General features: G+C 36.4%; 1 protein-coding gene across 1 annotated transcript; it reads right to left on the bottom strand.

The window, feature by feature from the left end:
• Positions 1 to 12,753: 12,753 nt before the first annotated feature.
• On the bottom strand, positions 12,754 to 14,346 carry LOC109168087 (nodulin homeobox-like). Its single transcript, XM_019317137.1, has 5 exons — positions 14,241 to 14,346; positions 14,057 to 14,153; positions 13,892 to 13,961; positions 13,662 to 13,725; positions 12,754 to 13,224 (listed from the first exon to the last, which is right to left on the bottom strand). The coding sequence occupies exons 1-5, from the start codon at positions 14,250 to 14,252 to the stop codon at positions 13,186 to 13,188; spliced, it is 282 nt and encodes a 93-aa protein (XP_019172682.1). The 5' UTR covers positions 14,253 to 14,346; the 3' UTR covers positions 12,754 to 13,185.
• Positions 14,347 to 15,645: the final 1,299 nt, after the last annotated feature.

Genomic DNA, 15,645 nt, shown 5'->3' with positions numbered 1-15,645 from the left:
ATCGAAGAGGCGGGGATCACCGGTGGGAGGTGCCGGCCGAGGTATGTATTCTCGCCGTTTTTGTTTTTTGTTTTTTATATTGTGTTGGTGATAATGAACCAAAATCGATTTTATATTGCAAAATAATATTTATATATACACACACAAGTATATAAAATATTATTTGATATATATCCGAAATATATATATACACACAAATATATATATGACGGAACCAACGGTTATATATACATATATATCTACGAAAAAGATATACCAATATATATCAACCAAAATTGGAACTAATAGTCCTTAGATTTTAAATCCAATCCACAACTAAATCAAATAGAGAGAAGGATTTTGCTTAGAAGCATAATCCAAAACCGAAAGAAGGAAAGATGACTCGTGTATGGGTATAGGGTTTTTAGCGTGAGTCAAGAGACCACTCTTTCCTTAAAACCTTATTTGCCACCTCCCACAAGTGCTAGGAGCGTCGTGGCCTAGGTTTCCCAGGATAAAATGCGCTACGGTTTGACGTTTGCGTACCCAAACGAGCGAACCCGGCGAACTAGAGCAAAGCTATGAACACAGTTTTGGCAAAGAAAGGAGTAGAAGCAGAAAAATTTTGAAGCTTGAAAATAAATTTTCGTGTAGAGCTCTTGTGTGTTTCCTTGGTGTGTAAAGCTTCTACCTTCTACCCCTTCTTATATAGGGGAGGAGTACTTAATAGCATTTATCACGGCGTTAATTACACATTGTGTAACATCTGAAACAACAACCCCCATTAGCAGAATTAAATTCACAATTCAAAACTGGAGTTAATGGACTGTTGGCCTTCAGCCTCAGGGGCCGAAACATTGCCGGCGCACACGAGCTCGGGCTTGAATCAAGCCTTTTTCAATCTCGTCTAGTTGGAATTTGATTTCCACCCCCCTCCCGTGCGAGAGAGCCTCTATGCTATACAATTCTACAAGCTCTAAAAAAAACTCTTGTATAAAAAGGGGGGGGGGGGGGGGGGGGTCAAATCCTCTTTCCAAACCAATGTGGGACAAAAGCTCACTTTTTCCCTTCATTTTTCCAACTCAATGGGTCTACTTTGAGAATCAATATCTCATTCACCCATTATCCGTTTTGAGCGTACAATATATCAATCTCTTCGTCTCACTACGAAGAACCCGAATCCACTTTGATCCGACCCAAATCGGAAGTGGACCCCACCGATAATTATACCACAAAATAGCCACTTAAAATGCCATTTTAATGCTATTTTTCCAACAATACCCCACATGAATGAAAAATTGATTTTCGGGGTATTTTGAAATCCAAAACAACTGTGTTCAAACGGTCGATCCCTGCATAGGATAGGTAGGGAGTCACTATACCCTTTGAACCTTCCCTTGTGAAGAAATGTTTACTCTACTGGCTATTCGGTAGAACGCGATGTCTTTGAACCGACTGCCGTTTGTGTAGACGATGACATATCTCACACAGGAACCTCCCAACCATGCTCTGTTCTCATGAGTGTGCCCATTTTGATCGTGGGTCACCGTTCCTGGTTTTGCGAGAGTTTCTAAAGAATTGTGCCCAACAATTCTCCTTTGAAGCGACCATCACTTCTCTCTTACATAGGCGATTCTTTCTCGAGTATCCCGCATACTCACATATGTCAACAGACATTCGAATCATTAAAGCATCAACGTGCTAGCCTCGTGCGGGAGTCACTGTTTCTAACGAGGAGTGGTAGGGAGTCCAAAACCCCCACAGTGACACGCTCCGTTCCATAAGTTAGTTGTCCCATTGAACCTAGGTGCCAACTAGGTTGGGTATCCACTATAGAACTTTTAGTCCAAGGGCTTTAGACCCATTCCTCGTTCCAATTTCTCAACAACCATTTGCTTACCCTCGGGTTAGCGAGTTAGCGGCCGCTACGTTATCTTTTGACATCACGTAGTCAATAGAGATAACCCTCGTTGTGAGAAATTGTTTAATGGTATTATGTCTATAAGTCTAGACTTACCGTTCCACATTTAACTCTGCACTTAACCAATTTTGGCTTGACTATCGCAATGCACACAAATTGGAGGTACGATTTCACCACCAAGAACATTCTCGAAATAATGGCATAGCCATTCGGCCTACTCGCTCGCGACACGAGTGTAAGGCTCTCAGCTTAGATCCCGTCGGATCTTAGCTATCACAAATCATTTCGAGAATTTCCATCCAACCGACTGCACTGGCCTATGTAAACACGTAGCCTATAATGGACTTAGCGTCATTTGATATTCGTGCTATACTTTCCAAGTACGGCTAGATATCCCACGTAGTGCAGTCCAAAGTCACGAGCATACCTTAAGTATCTCATAACCCTCACTATTCCCTTTTAGTGCGTAACACTAGGGTTACTCGGATGTCTACCAAGTTCGTTAACCGCAAAGGTAATATCTGGCCTAGTACAACCCATTTGATATAATTAAACTACCAATAATCTGAATGTGTTCTCCACGAGAAGTACAATCTCCGTGATTATTGGCTAGCTGTACGTTAGTATCTAACGGTGTCCAAGCCACTTGATTATCATCCTTTACAAGGATTCAATCAACACAATGAGATTGGCTTATCAAGAGACCATACGGTCTTCTCACGATTTTAATCTCGAAGATTAAATATGCCAAACTCACACCTCTCATGTCAAATCTCGAATTTAACATGTTTCTGGTAGAATTGATCATTTGATCGTTACTACCCACGATGAGTTTATCGTGTATAAACAAACAGTGATATCACTGTCTATCGTACGCAATACGTAGACACACTTTCACTTCCGTTTATACTAAATTCGTTGGTCATCACTGCATGATCAAAACCTTACATGCCAAATCTCAAAGGCAATTGTTTCGAACAATACAATGATCTCACCAATTACACACATTCTTTTCACATCGTGGAACCACAAACCCTCAGGTCGTTCCATGTCTACTAAGAAAGCGACACATCCATTTTGATGAACTTCCAAGTCTCGCTAAACGGCTTTGGCAAGTATCATTCTAATGGATTCCATTCTCATCACACGAGAATGTATATCGAAGTAACCGTAGCGCTCGCGTTGCATGTAATCTACAAGCTTGGTCATTTTACTTCAATATAACCAACCGGTTTTATCTTCCGACTAGTGATCCACTTAGGATCCAAAGGTCTTACAACCCGAAGGAAGAACAACCAGTTCCAAGTATGATTCTGTAAGATAGAATCTACTTCACTCTCGATAACCTCTCTCGGGTTGGTCCACTTGTAGAAGTCAACGCTTCTACATACGTTCGAGGCTCGTTTTCTAACAACCATGTCAGAAAATCCAATTTATTTTCTATTAAACAAGTTAGATTGTGCGCATCACACTCTAACATGTACGTCAAAAAATCTGGACCAAAGGGTTTTTCAATCCTAACTCTCTTGATACGTCTAGCTTTGAGCTCGGGTTATCTTTCATACCCTCCAACCACAGCTACGCCGGAAGTTCCTTTCAACATGCTAGGTCCTTTATTGATCCTTCACAAAAATACATCTTCCAAGAACGATGAATTTCTTGAATCAATCTTTCGTGTTCTTATGTACATCCAAACTCTTGGACTCGTGTACTAAGAACCAATACACAACTTTGGCAAGACACCCCCACATTTCAGGCATTAGTAGGAAAGCTTCCTACGTACCCATAATTTGCAAGAATTTCATGCGGGTAACCTTATTTAAAAGGTACTTACTTGTCCAAAGTATTGTGATGGACAATTTTAATTATTTATGTCCTCGCAAGTGCACGAGTCAATTGTAGTTTTAGCGTGCAAAGCAAGGGTCGATCTCACAGGGAATTGTAATAATGCAATTTAATAACTGAACTCAAAAGAAATAATTGAATGAAATGTTCCAAAATACTCAAAGTGCAATAAGCTTAAGATCAATTGTAAAAGTGAAAAGAATTTAGCAATAAAATCCAATAAAATATCCAACTTAACAATTCAAAATGAAATAAACTAAGTGGAACCGCATGTAGAAAACAAGGCAAGTAAGATAATAAAACATATTAGAAAACTAAGCAAGACAATAAATAATCAACCACGAAATGAAATAGCTAAGGAATACTGGCTAGATTAACTCAATTAATTCTCTCAATAAATTAACTCATGCTAAATTGGCCAAATTCAACACAATTAATCTCAACATTAAACATGGAATAAAACTTAATTCAATTGACAAATTAAACGTGAATTACTGCAAACAATTAATACTAATATCATCATGTTTTTAAGCAAATGCAATTATCTATTCAACATTTCCCTAAGCAAATAAACCGACAACTCATCCATAAATTAAAAGCTCAATGAGAAAGACTTTGAATTATAAATTAACACTACCGCTTTGAAATCATAAACCTGGTAATTATTCAAAATACTAACTAATTGGCTAACGTCATATATTAATGATTCATGAAGCAACTCAGTTTGCAATTTAACATACTTGAATTTAAAGGAATTGGATTAATAACTCATACAAAACAAATACGAGACAAACAAATTAAGAAAGAAAAACAACGCTTAACATGAAAATTAAATATAAATAAGCTTACACCTAGAGTTTGATAAATTAACAAAGTGAAAAGGAAAACGAATTGCAATTTGAAGTAAGGGAAATAGAACCAGGGACAATGTGCTGCTTTCTAGAATGTAATTCACTGCTGCTCAATTCACGGCTGTCACGCCGAACAGTTTTCACGCCCAGAACTCGCCGCCGACAGGACTTCGCACATAGATCGCCTCCTTCGTTTATCAACTTTGGAAGTGGTCCGGAGTAAAACCTGATGGTGGGTGGTGATTCGTGGTGAAATTCCGTGGTCGGTGATGAAGGTGATAAATGGCGGTGAGGAGGTTCGCTTCTGATCTTCGACCGAACTTTATTTATAGCCTTCGACTGCTTCTCCTTACACTATTCAATTCTTGGCATAGATGTCGCAGGAGAATGAGGATCGGCTCTTCTTTCGGGTCTTCTGACCGGACCGAATCTTCGTTAGCCGATGGGATGAAGCTGCGCCTCTCTCAAATTTTATTAATTAAAGTCCTGATCCTAACAAAATGGACAGATCTAATAATAATAATAATAATAATAATAATAATAATAATAATAATAATAATAATAATAATAATAATAATAATAATAATAATAATAATCTTATTAAATTGGGGTTAAGGAATTATTGTTCTAATATAATTCAAATAATAGACAAATTTAATAAAAACAATCTTAAAATAGATTAATATTAACAAAACTACTTATGACAATAATAAATAAAATTAGATAAAAATTAATCAATTATTTGCAACTTAACTATAAAAAAATTATTTAAAATAACAACAAAAATAATGTTTATCATATTGTCTCACCCCACGTACCTTGAGGTAGACCCGAACTTATCAGCGTCTTGATATTTATGTTCGGCAACAACGTTTGATCGAGGTGAATACCGTGTCGTACGCTCGAGTACGATACCAATGCTTGCACCGGAATCACCAATAGGTCTTTCATGTTCACCACATTGATTGTTCGTAACCGCATTAATCCACGATTAATTTGGTTTTTCTCTTTTATTCTATTAAAGAGTAAACATGTGTTAGACACTAACACATCTCGTAGGTGCTAACAGATTAGCCCTCACGAATCCATTCGGTTTTTGACCGAGAGGCCACAAACCCGAATTAATGCTTCCGAAATTTGAAGCACGAATCAGTGCTTAGTAGTGAAGCATGAAACATGCTACACAAAGCACGAATCATTGCTGCCAAACTAACGCACCGATTCCAAAGCAATCTCTATTGCTTTAAATTATAAACTCACAGCAACATTCGGATGCTTAATTTATAATTCCAATGCTACATAGCACTAGGATTATTAGTTAATTACACAATTAACCAAACCTCCTTTCGTGCTAATCACATAGCACTTTTACAACGCTAAATTTAATTAGCCACATACGAAAGGTTTAAGCTAAGTAGATTAGCCTTAAAACCAATCATAATCTAGAACCTTTATTGCTATTACCAAAGCACAAATGCTTAAGTTTTCAACACCTAAAGGTGCAGCCACCAAGTGGCAGAAAGTGCCTAATTAAGCACTCTACCTAGTGCTTAATAGCACTGTTACAGTGTTTTAATTTGCACTTCAAAGTGCCAAATTACACTTTCCATTAGTGCTACAAAAGCACTATTCACCAAAACACAATTTTGTCTCAAATTAAATATACTAGTATAATTTGGAATTTTTGATCAAGTTAATTATAACACAATCAACGAGAGCAAATCAACCAAATTTCCGACTAGTTGAATCAAGTTTATATAATCGTTCTCAGAATATTAATTAAAATATTCAACACTTAGCTGTGACGCTCACGATTATATAGCTATCCCAATTTTTGACAAATTGATAATTGAAATCCTTATGGTTCTACATGAACCAGAACCGAAGTTCTCTACGGGATTTCAAGCATGTAACACGCTTGTTACATTTCATTCCGGCCGTTAAGCCATTCTAGCATTTTTCCATATAATGCTACGTGATGCTCTACGCATCCATATTGAACCATTTCATACATTTAACATTATTTCATCAAATAAGTCGTATGTACTATGATTCAATAACTCAATTGAACAATTCATTTTGAACAAATTGCACTTTTGATCCTGTGAGTATTAGGGTACTGACAATTTGAGTACGTGACTTTCAAAACTCCCAATTTAAACCTTTAACTATGCAATTATTGGCAGATTTGGTCCTCCGGGCCAAATTGCCGGCCAATTTTGACCGAAAAAACATAAATTGGTTCAAATTATTTTTTGACGAGGGTAAAATTGTCATTTCACTCTCTTCTTCTTCATTCTCCCTTTCTTCTTCGTTCTTCTTCTTCATTGTCCCGATAAATATTCCGACCACAAATCTGGAATGTTTCAGACACAAACCCCAACCCGCATCTCTGAGAACCGTGCTCTTTACTTGGGCAAAATGATCATGGCGATAAAATCTAACTTCATAGTCCCAGTAGGCAGTAGGCACTCGGTCCAAACGCATGAGATTGTCAAAGTTCAAACCATGGCATTTTATTTCTGCCAGCACCAAAAAGAAACGAGAGAGAAAGTTGTCGCAGAGATCAATTGCCGCAAAGGACATCAGAAACCCCCAGGAGAACCATGCATCAGAAGGGACGGCAGAGTTCTCCAGTTAAAAAATGCTTACACTGTAAAGTTACAAAAACCCCACAGTGGAGGGAGGGACCAATGGGGCCAAAAACACTCTGCAATGCCTGTGGAGTTCGGTACCGTTCTGGACGGCTATTTCCCAAATATCGACCCGCGGCTAGCCCGACGTTCATTCCTTCTTCACACTCCAGCTCTCACAAGGAAGTCACAGAAATGAGAAGAAAAGCTGGGGAAGAAGCAGTCACAGATGGTGAATGTCAGCCATGGTTGAGGACCCATACAAAGTAGCCATCTGTTTGATTGAATTTAGTTAGAGGTGAGAACAATTTTAGTTTTAGGGGCTTAAGCCATTTTCATTAAGATAAAATCTTTGATTATATTGTTGTTATTGTTGTGTATTATTATGGTAGAAAGGAAGACAGGCTTTGAGTTGTACAAAATGGAAGAAGAAAGAAAGACAGGTCGGAATATTTATCGGGACAAAGAAGAAGAAGAACGAAGAAGAAAGGGAGAATGAAGAAGAAGGGAGTGAAATGAAAATTTTACCCTCGTCAAAAAACAATTTGAACCAATTTATGTTTTTCTGGCCAAAATTGGCCGGGAATTTGGCCCGGAGGACCAAATCTGCCAATAATTGCATAGTTAAAGGTTTAAATTGGGAGTTTTGAAAGTCACGTACTCAAATTGTCAGTACCCTAATACTCACAGGACCAAAAGTGCAATTTGTTCATTCATTTTTTTTTATTCAACAAAAAAAAAAAGTATCACAAGGATACTACAACATTTATTTAACAAATAAATAAATAGGAAAAATTACATTGGAAACCAATTTCCATTATTCCTATGTAGTAGTCCTTTGAACCCGTGTGCCTTGTTCCATTCTCAACCGTCCACTCTACAAAGGGTGGTCCATAGCGCACATCGGGGGTACCTCGGTTGTGACCTCACTCGTCCAACCATCCACATGTTTTAAACATAGCGAAGTTGTCCTCAACCTTTTCACTAGGATGACAGTTCGCTTTGTAGTGGCATTTCTCCTTCTTCTCATAATCTTCTTGAAAGTTAAGCTTCCGCTTGCCTTTCCTTTGATTATCGTTGAAGACATTGGTCACACTACAATAGTCTTCAGACCATGTAGTGATTACACCATCGTAGGATCCTTTGTGGCTTTTAGCCGATCCACTAGACAACACAATAGGTACCAATTGTGTGCCATTAGCCACAGGTCTACCGGTTCGTGAACCAAAGTTCTCCGGAGCACCATCGTGTGTTTTCGCAACTCCCATGGAAATCTTATTTCCAACGTTGCCGCCGTCAACCGGCATCACGGAATGTGCAACATCGTTGCCGTTTCGACCATTTGAATGTGCACCACGAGCAACCTTCACGGATCCAACACTTTTGGAATCCATCGACTTGTTCATTATAAAAAAAATAAGGTTTTAAGATTGTTGGTGATAATGAACCAAAATCGATTTTATATTGCAAAATAATATTTATATATACACACACAAGTATATAAAATATTATTTGATATATATCCAAAATATATATATACACACAAATATATATATGACGGAACCAACGGTTATATATACATATATATCTACGGAAAAGATATACCAATATATATCAACCGAAATTGGAACTAATAGTCCTCAGATTTTAAATCCAATCCACAACTAATGGACTGTTGGCCTTCAGCCTCAGGGGCCGAAACATTGCTGCATTCTGTTTCGGTCTGGCCAAAACCATGGTTCAGTTCAGCCTAGACCGAGATGAGACCCGCAAGGCCAGCCAATTTCTGGACGACATTCGTGCCCGTAGGTGCCGGCGCACACAAGCTCGGGCTTGAATCAAACCTTTTTCAATCTCGTCTAGTTAGAATTTGATTTGCACCCCCCCCCCCCCCCGGCGCGAGAGAGCCTCTATGCTATACAATTCTACAAGCTCTAAAAATGCTCTTGTATAAAAGGGGGGTCAAATCCTCTTTCCAAACCAATGTGGGACAAAACCTCACTTTTTCCCTTCATTTTTCCAACTCAATGGGTCTACTTTGAGAATCAATATCTCATTCACCCATTATCCGTTTTGAGCGTACAATATATCAATCTCTTCATCTCACTATGAAGAACCCGAATCCACTTTGACCCGACCCAAATCGGAAGTGGACCCCACCGATAATTGTACCACAAAATAGCCACTTAAAAATGACATTTTAATGCTATTTTTCCAACATATTGTTGGTGGGTCTTTGCTTCTGCTTCATTTTTTTTTTGTGGGGGGTTTCATTGTTTTTACGCATCTTGTGTGTTTTGTGGGGTGGTCAAGGGGTTTGTTGTCGAATTTATGCAGTATTTTGGAGCTAGGGTTTTCGGTTTTTGGTTTTTGGCATGTGTTTGGATGGTTCAATTTCTTTCTTATTTTGAATATTATGCCTACATAATGTTAGTTAGTTTGTTTTGTTTCTAATTTTGATGCCTATATAATGCTATATTGTTTGGAAGTTAAGAGTTCAATTTTTGTAGTTTTTGATTATCATTTTGCAAAATCTGGAGATGGGAATGGTTTCTGTGTTCGTTTTTGTTTCCAATTCTGCCATTTTTTTTAAAAAATAATATGCATTCTGCCGTGTCGTTGGGGTGGGGGTTGCTGGTGGTGATGAATTTAGTTGTTTTTGGCTTCTCTTTTAATTTTTTGGTTCGTTATTAAATTGGTTTCTGTTGTTTTGAATATAGTAAATCAGCGTGTGTTGTACTTTTAATCATTTTTTTGCTATTTTTTATTCCAAGATACTGCTATATTGTTTCTAAGTTTATGTTGTCAAGATACTGCAATCAATTTATGTTGTCTTTCATAATGGCCTTGCAAAATCTGAAAATGGGAATGCTTTGGGTGTTAAATTGTTTTCTAGTTGTGGAATTAAGCAAAATAAGAGGTAGATTTGGTGTTTTTGTAGTTGTAGTTGTTCTGCCTGGTTTTGTTTGGTTTTCCAATTGTGGATGGTATTGTTGTTTTGTTTTCAAGGTAAAAAGTTCAAGGTGTCGCGGTGTGTTCCAGGTGGGGCACCAAGTTGTGTGAGTGATGACGACTTCGTTTCGCCACAGTTGGCCTTCTTGGCAAGGTTGGAACAAGACCCATTGTGGAATGCCCCTGATGATGATTCGATATCCGAAGAGGAGTGTGCTCACAGTTAACTAAACATGTGCACAACAGTTTTAAAATTAGTTACTTCTAATATTTTTGATAGGGTGTGTGCTAGCTTTTTGTCTGTAAATGTGCAGGGCAGTTTGACGTCCGGTTTCGCGTAATTTTTTAGCAACTGTGTTTGTTTTTTGGTTCCGTCACTATTTATTCAACAACATGTTGTAAATATATTTTAGAGGGTGTGTGCTTGCAATTAAATAAACATGTGCACAACAGATTTAAAAACAATTACTTACTATATTTGATAGGGTGTGTGCTTACAATTGTCTGTAGAGGTGCACGTCAGTTTTAATGCCCGGTTTCATGTATTTTTTTTAGCTCATGCTTTTGTTCCATGGTTCCTTCACTTTCTGTTTAAAAACATGTTGTAACTATATTTTACAGGGTATGTGCTCGCAGTTAACTAAACTAGTGCACGACAGGTTTTATTATAGTTACTTATTTTTTTTTGATAGGGTGTGTGCTAGCATTTGTCTGTAAATGTGCACGGCAATTTTGATGCCCGGTTTCATGTAATTTTTTTAGCTCCTATTTGTGTTCTTTGGTTCCTTCAATTTTTTTTCAAAAACATGTACTAAATATATATATATATATATATATATATATATATATATATATATATATATATATATATATATATATATATATATATATATATATATATATATATATATAGGCTACAGATCCAGTGAGATCTCTATGATTTGTGAGATCATGAGACCATATCACATCCATCAACCCAAACACAATGGATGGTCTAGATTGAGAGATTAATGTCAACTAATTTAGGATATTATTTTATCAGAAGGATTTAAAGGTAATTGTATCAAAATGATTAAATATGGTGAGAATTAATAATGTAATCTTTAGCATAAAAAGTGGGATTATATACATGGTAATATGCACAAGATAATGCTGACCAGTGCTTTTGAGAACAAAACCAGCGAAGTCAAGGTTTGTAAATTTATCAGTTCAGAGCTTGAGCATGGAAAGTAACAATCCTGGTATGTGCATTTGTTTTTATTATAACATCATTAAAGTAGAAGGCGATTTGTGCGTGAATGGGCTCATGCGTGTGCGTAATGCATCAGCAATGTGTTTTAGGCGTTGTTTTTTGGCTTTTTTTTTAATTGATATTTTTGCCGATGTGTGCGTGCTATATATGTTTGTCTGTGCGTGTACCCGTGAAAGGTCGTAAGTTTGTGCATAGACTAACCGTTTGGTGTTTTCTGGGTGTTATTTGTTTGTGTTTTTTTTTTTTTAACACTGTGATATGTGCGTAGGGTAATCTAGTTGCTGGAAGGGTTTTATCTTAATAAAGTCTAGTAATCAAAAGTGCTCGTATAGTATGTGTGTGCGTTCGTGTGCTAGTGCCGTGTGTATTGCACTGTAAATGTTGGTATTCAAAGATGGATGTGTGATTATTCAAAGAATATAATAGTTTGTCTTATTTAAAATAAAAGCAAGAAGTGTTATATTTGAAAAAAACATATAATGAAAGAATCTAGTTGCTGGAAGGATTTTATCGTAATAAAGTCTAGTAATCAAAGTTGCTCGTATAGTGTGCTAGTGTGTGTGCATTGCACTGTAAAGGTTGGTATTCAAAGATGGATGTGTGATTATTCAAAGAATATAATAGTTTGTCTTATTTAAACTAAAAGCAAGAGGTGTTATATTTGCAAAAAAAAAAAAAAAAAAAAAAAACATATAATGAAAGAATCTAGTTGCTACAAGGGTTTTATCTTAATAAAGTCTAGTAATCAAAGTTGCTCGTATAGTAGGAGTGTGCATTCGTGTGCATTGCATTGTAAAGGTTGGTATTCAAATATGGATGTGTGCTTATTCAAAGAATATAATAGTTTGTCTTATTTAAAATAAAAGCAAGAGGTGTTATATTGGAAAAAAAAAAGCATATAATGAAAGAATCTAGTTGTTGGAATGTTGTTATCGTAATCAAGACTAGTAAACGAAGTTGCATATTAAGTAGGTCTGTGCATTCGTATGCGCGGCCGTGTGCATTTGCTGTACATGTTGGTATTCAAAGATGAAGGCGTGATTGACTTGTGCATATGTACTTAAAAGTCTGTGCAAGTCGAGTAATAGAAGTGGTTGATCGTATAAAATAATTTTGTTTCCTAATTAAAAAGCTTACGTCGAAGAATAAAATTGTTTGTCTAATCTCAAATAAAAAACAAGAGGTCTTATATTGCAAAAAAACAAAATAAATAAATTAAAAAAATTAAACATATAATGAAAGAATTAGTCGCTGAAATGGTTTTTTTTTTTTTTTTTTTTTGTAATCAAGTATATTAATCAAAGCACCATGGACCCAATCTTAGTCAAAGTAACACTGTGGTTAGTCTTCTCAAACTTGCCCCGCCAAGTGATTCGTACAGGCTACTACACAACAATGCACACATCACCCAGTAATTTGCACACATCACCCAGTAATTTGCACACACCATCCAACACCAACGCACACAACAATGTATGTAATTTCACTAGTTTCACTACACAATACTCATGCTTTCAAACACGTGGTCCTCAAGCTAGGTCCATAATCCCGTGGTCTCTTCTTCACCATTGGATCTTCATTGTCCATCATGTTCGCTAAATCTCGGTCGAACATCTCCACAAATGTCCTTTGCAAATCCTCAAGACTTTCCTCCTCTTTTAACCAAATAAAATTAACTTCAAGATTCATTCAAGTTCTTATATTGCAGATTACATATCCTCCCTGTGATGAATAAAGATTCACACCTGGGTCTCAACATTTTGGTCCATCATGCAGGAATTCACCCATTCCCTATTTCACAATTTACCCAAATGTCAGGGGCAAATAAGTACTAACGAAAATAAATCAAACTCCAAAAACCTAATGAGCTAAAACGCTGCACTCTAAGATTTTGCACACGCCCATTTACATAAACCCAACTACCATCACACCACAATTTTTTTTTTTTTTTTTTTATAAATCTCATAATTTATTGGGGAAAATGAATAAAAACATATAGCATTCAGGTCATCATGTTGGGCTAATTGATAATTTATTCTAACATGTTAAACCCATCTTTTCCTTTATTGAATTCTTTCAATAGAACAATTCAAGCACATGTTCAGTTTGTAGACAAACAAGTTAACTATACCATTACTAAGAAAATTGAAAAGACATTTCTGAGCAACAAATCAAATATGTAGAAATAAAATGAATGGTATACATCGTTATCGGAAGAAAGAAATTACTTGAACTCGGTTTTCTCCAATTTCAGCAGGAGCAATCAGAGACTCTAACTGAGTGAAGAACACCCTGCAATGAAAGATCAGATGGCATATAATTTGATTATAAAGAAATAAATATACCAATAGGAAGTATAGCAAAACTCATGTAATGACCAGATCTACAACTAAGAGTCCTACAAAATACAAAGAAAAAGGATGCAATAACAGACTTGCAAAATTGAGATCTAAATCACCTCAAAAGTTGCACATCCTCTTCATTTAGAAAAGTAGGAATTAAAGATTCAGCATGACTCAGAAGTGAACCTGGAAACACTAATCATTAGTAAAGCAAAAAAAAAAATAAAAAAATTCCTAATAAGTAGATTAAAAAATCAGATGAATTAGTCAGAGCAAGTTACCTAGGTTTCTACGAATAACAGCCACTTTTTCAGCATAACAAACAGATGAAACGTCAACCGCTGATTTGGTTGGTTCATTTTGCAAGCACTCAGGAAACTTTTTAAGGAAGAGATCCTTATCAGCATAATATTATCTAGCCGAAAAACGCAAATCAAAAACATTAAAAAAGGAGGAAAAACTTACCTTGCATACCATCAGAAGACAATAGCTTCTGCCCCTTTGACCACCGGAGCGAGGAGTCTGCCATGGAACATTTGAATCGCCTGTACAAACGGTAGGGAGAGAGAGATCGGCTACTATGTCTTCTGTGGAGTGAAGGAGTATAAAATTAAATTTAAGGAAGGTACCATGAAGATACCGAGAATATCTCGATATTCAATGGCAATTAATTAATGAATAAACGAAATTACTAAACAGCCCACACCCCTATTTTTTCCAGCGAAAATCACTTAAAAAAACTCCAAATCTGACCCATTAAAATAAAACAATGGATGATCCAGATTGAGCCTCACCACCTCACCTAATTAGGGTGACCTCACCGGATCCAAAATCTATATATATATATATATATATATATATATATATATATATATATATATATATATATATATATATATATATATATATATATATATATATATATATATATATATATATATTTTAGAGGGTGTGTGCTCGCAGTTAACTGAACATGTGCATGGCAGTTTTTAAAATAGTTATATATTTTTTAGATGTATGCACATTGTTTTAATAGCAAATAGTTTATTCAAAACCACGCTAATCTACGAGTAACACAAATTACGAATAACGTGCACACATTAAATGATTACGAATCTGTCGTTCTTCTTTTGGTGTCTGAGGCTACGTATGAGGTGTGTGCAATGTTTATAATTTCCTGTGTGCACAATGATTTTTATTTTCATGATTTTCAGCCAGACGTCCACGTCCCTCGATTAGGATATATTTTAACCACTATGTGCACCGCAATATGTTACAGTGTGCTCGCCTGGGCAATATGGGTTTAATCCTCCAACATGTGTGCGAACATATATCTTCATGTGTGCGTATGTTACTCCACGCAATAAAATCAAGTGCTAGTAATAATAAGTCTGATAAATATAAATATTCAAGTGCGGGTCCTTCGTATGGGGTCTTCTCATTTTGTGTTGCAGGTTTCCAGTATTTTGCTCCATCATCACTATTTCCATAACACATTCTTGTGCATCGTGTTCACGTTGTTCTTCCCCTGTTGACCATAAAAAAATTAAGATTAAATTTGTGTTACATTTTAAATGATGTGCATGGGCATTCCAAAACTATCATTCTAAATAAGATTAAAAAAATTGTGTTCCATTTGGTCGTTCATTCACTGCCCTAATCTGTATGTGTGTTATTTCAGTTGGATTGGGATCTGGGGTGTGTGCATCAGAGTGTCTGACTGTGTGCGTGGTTGCGTAATCGTGTCTGACTGTTTGCCGTAGGGATTAGAATATCGTTGGGAGGGGGGTTGGGGAATTGCGTCTGTATTGATTTTGTTTAATCCTATTGTAATTAATCCCCTTTAATTTAGGTATTAAAAATCAGAATC

The sequence above is a fragment of the Ipomoea nil genome, unplaced genomic scaffold (assembly GCF_001879475.1).
Source record: "Ipomoea nil cultivar Tokyo-kokei standard unplaced genomic scaffold, Asagao_1.1 scaffold3172, whole genome shotgun sequence".
Taxonomy (NCBI): domain Eukaryota; kingdom Viridiplantae; phylum Streptophyta; class Magnoliopsida; order Solanales; family Convolvulaceae; genus Ipomoea; species Ipomoea nil.
Note: the sequence above shows the minus strand (reverse complement) of the source record. Positions and strands in the feature narration are given on the sequence as shown.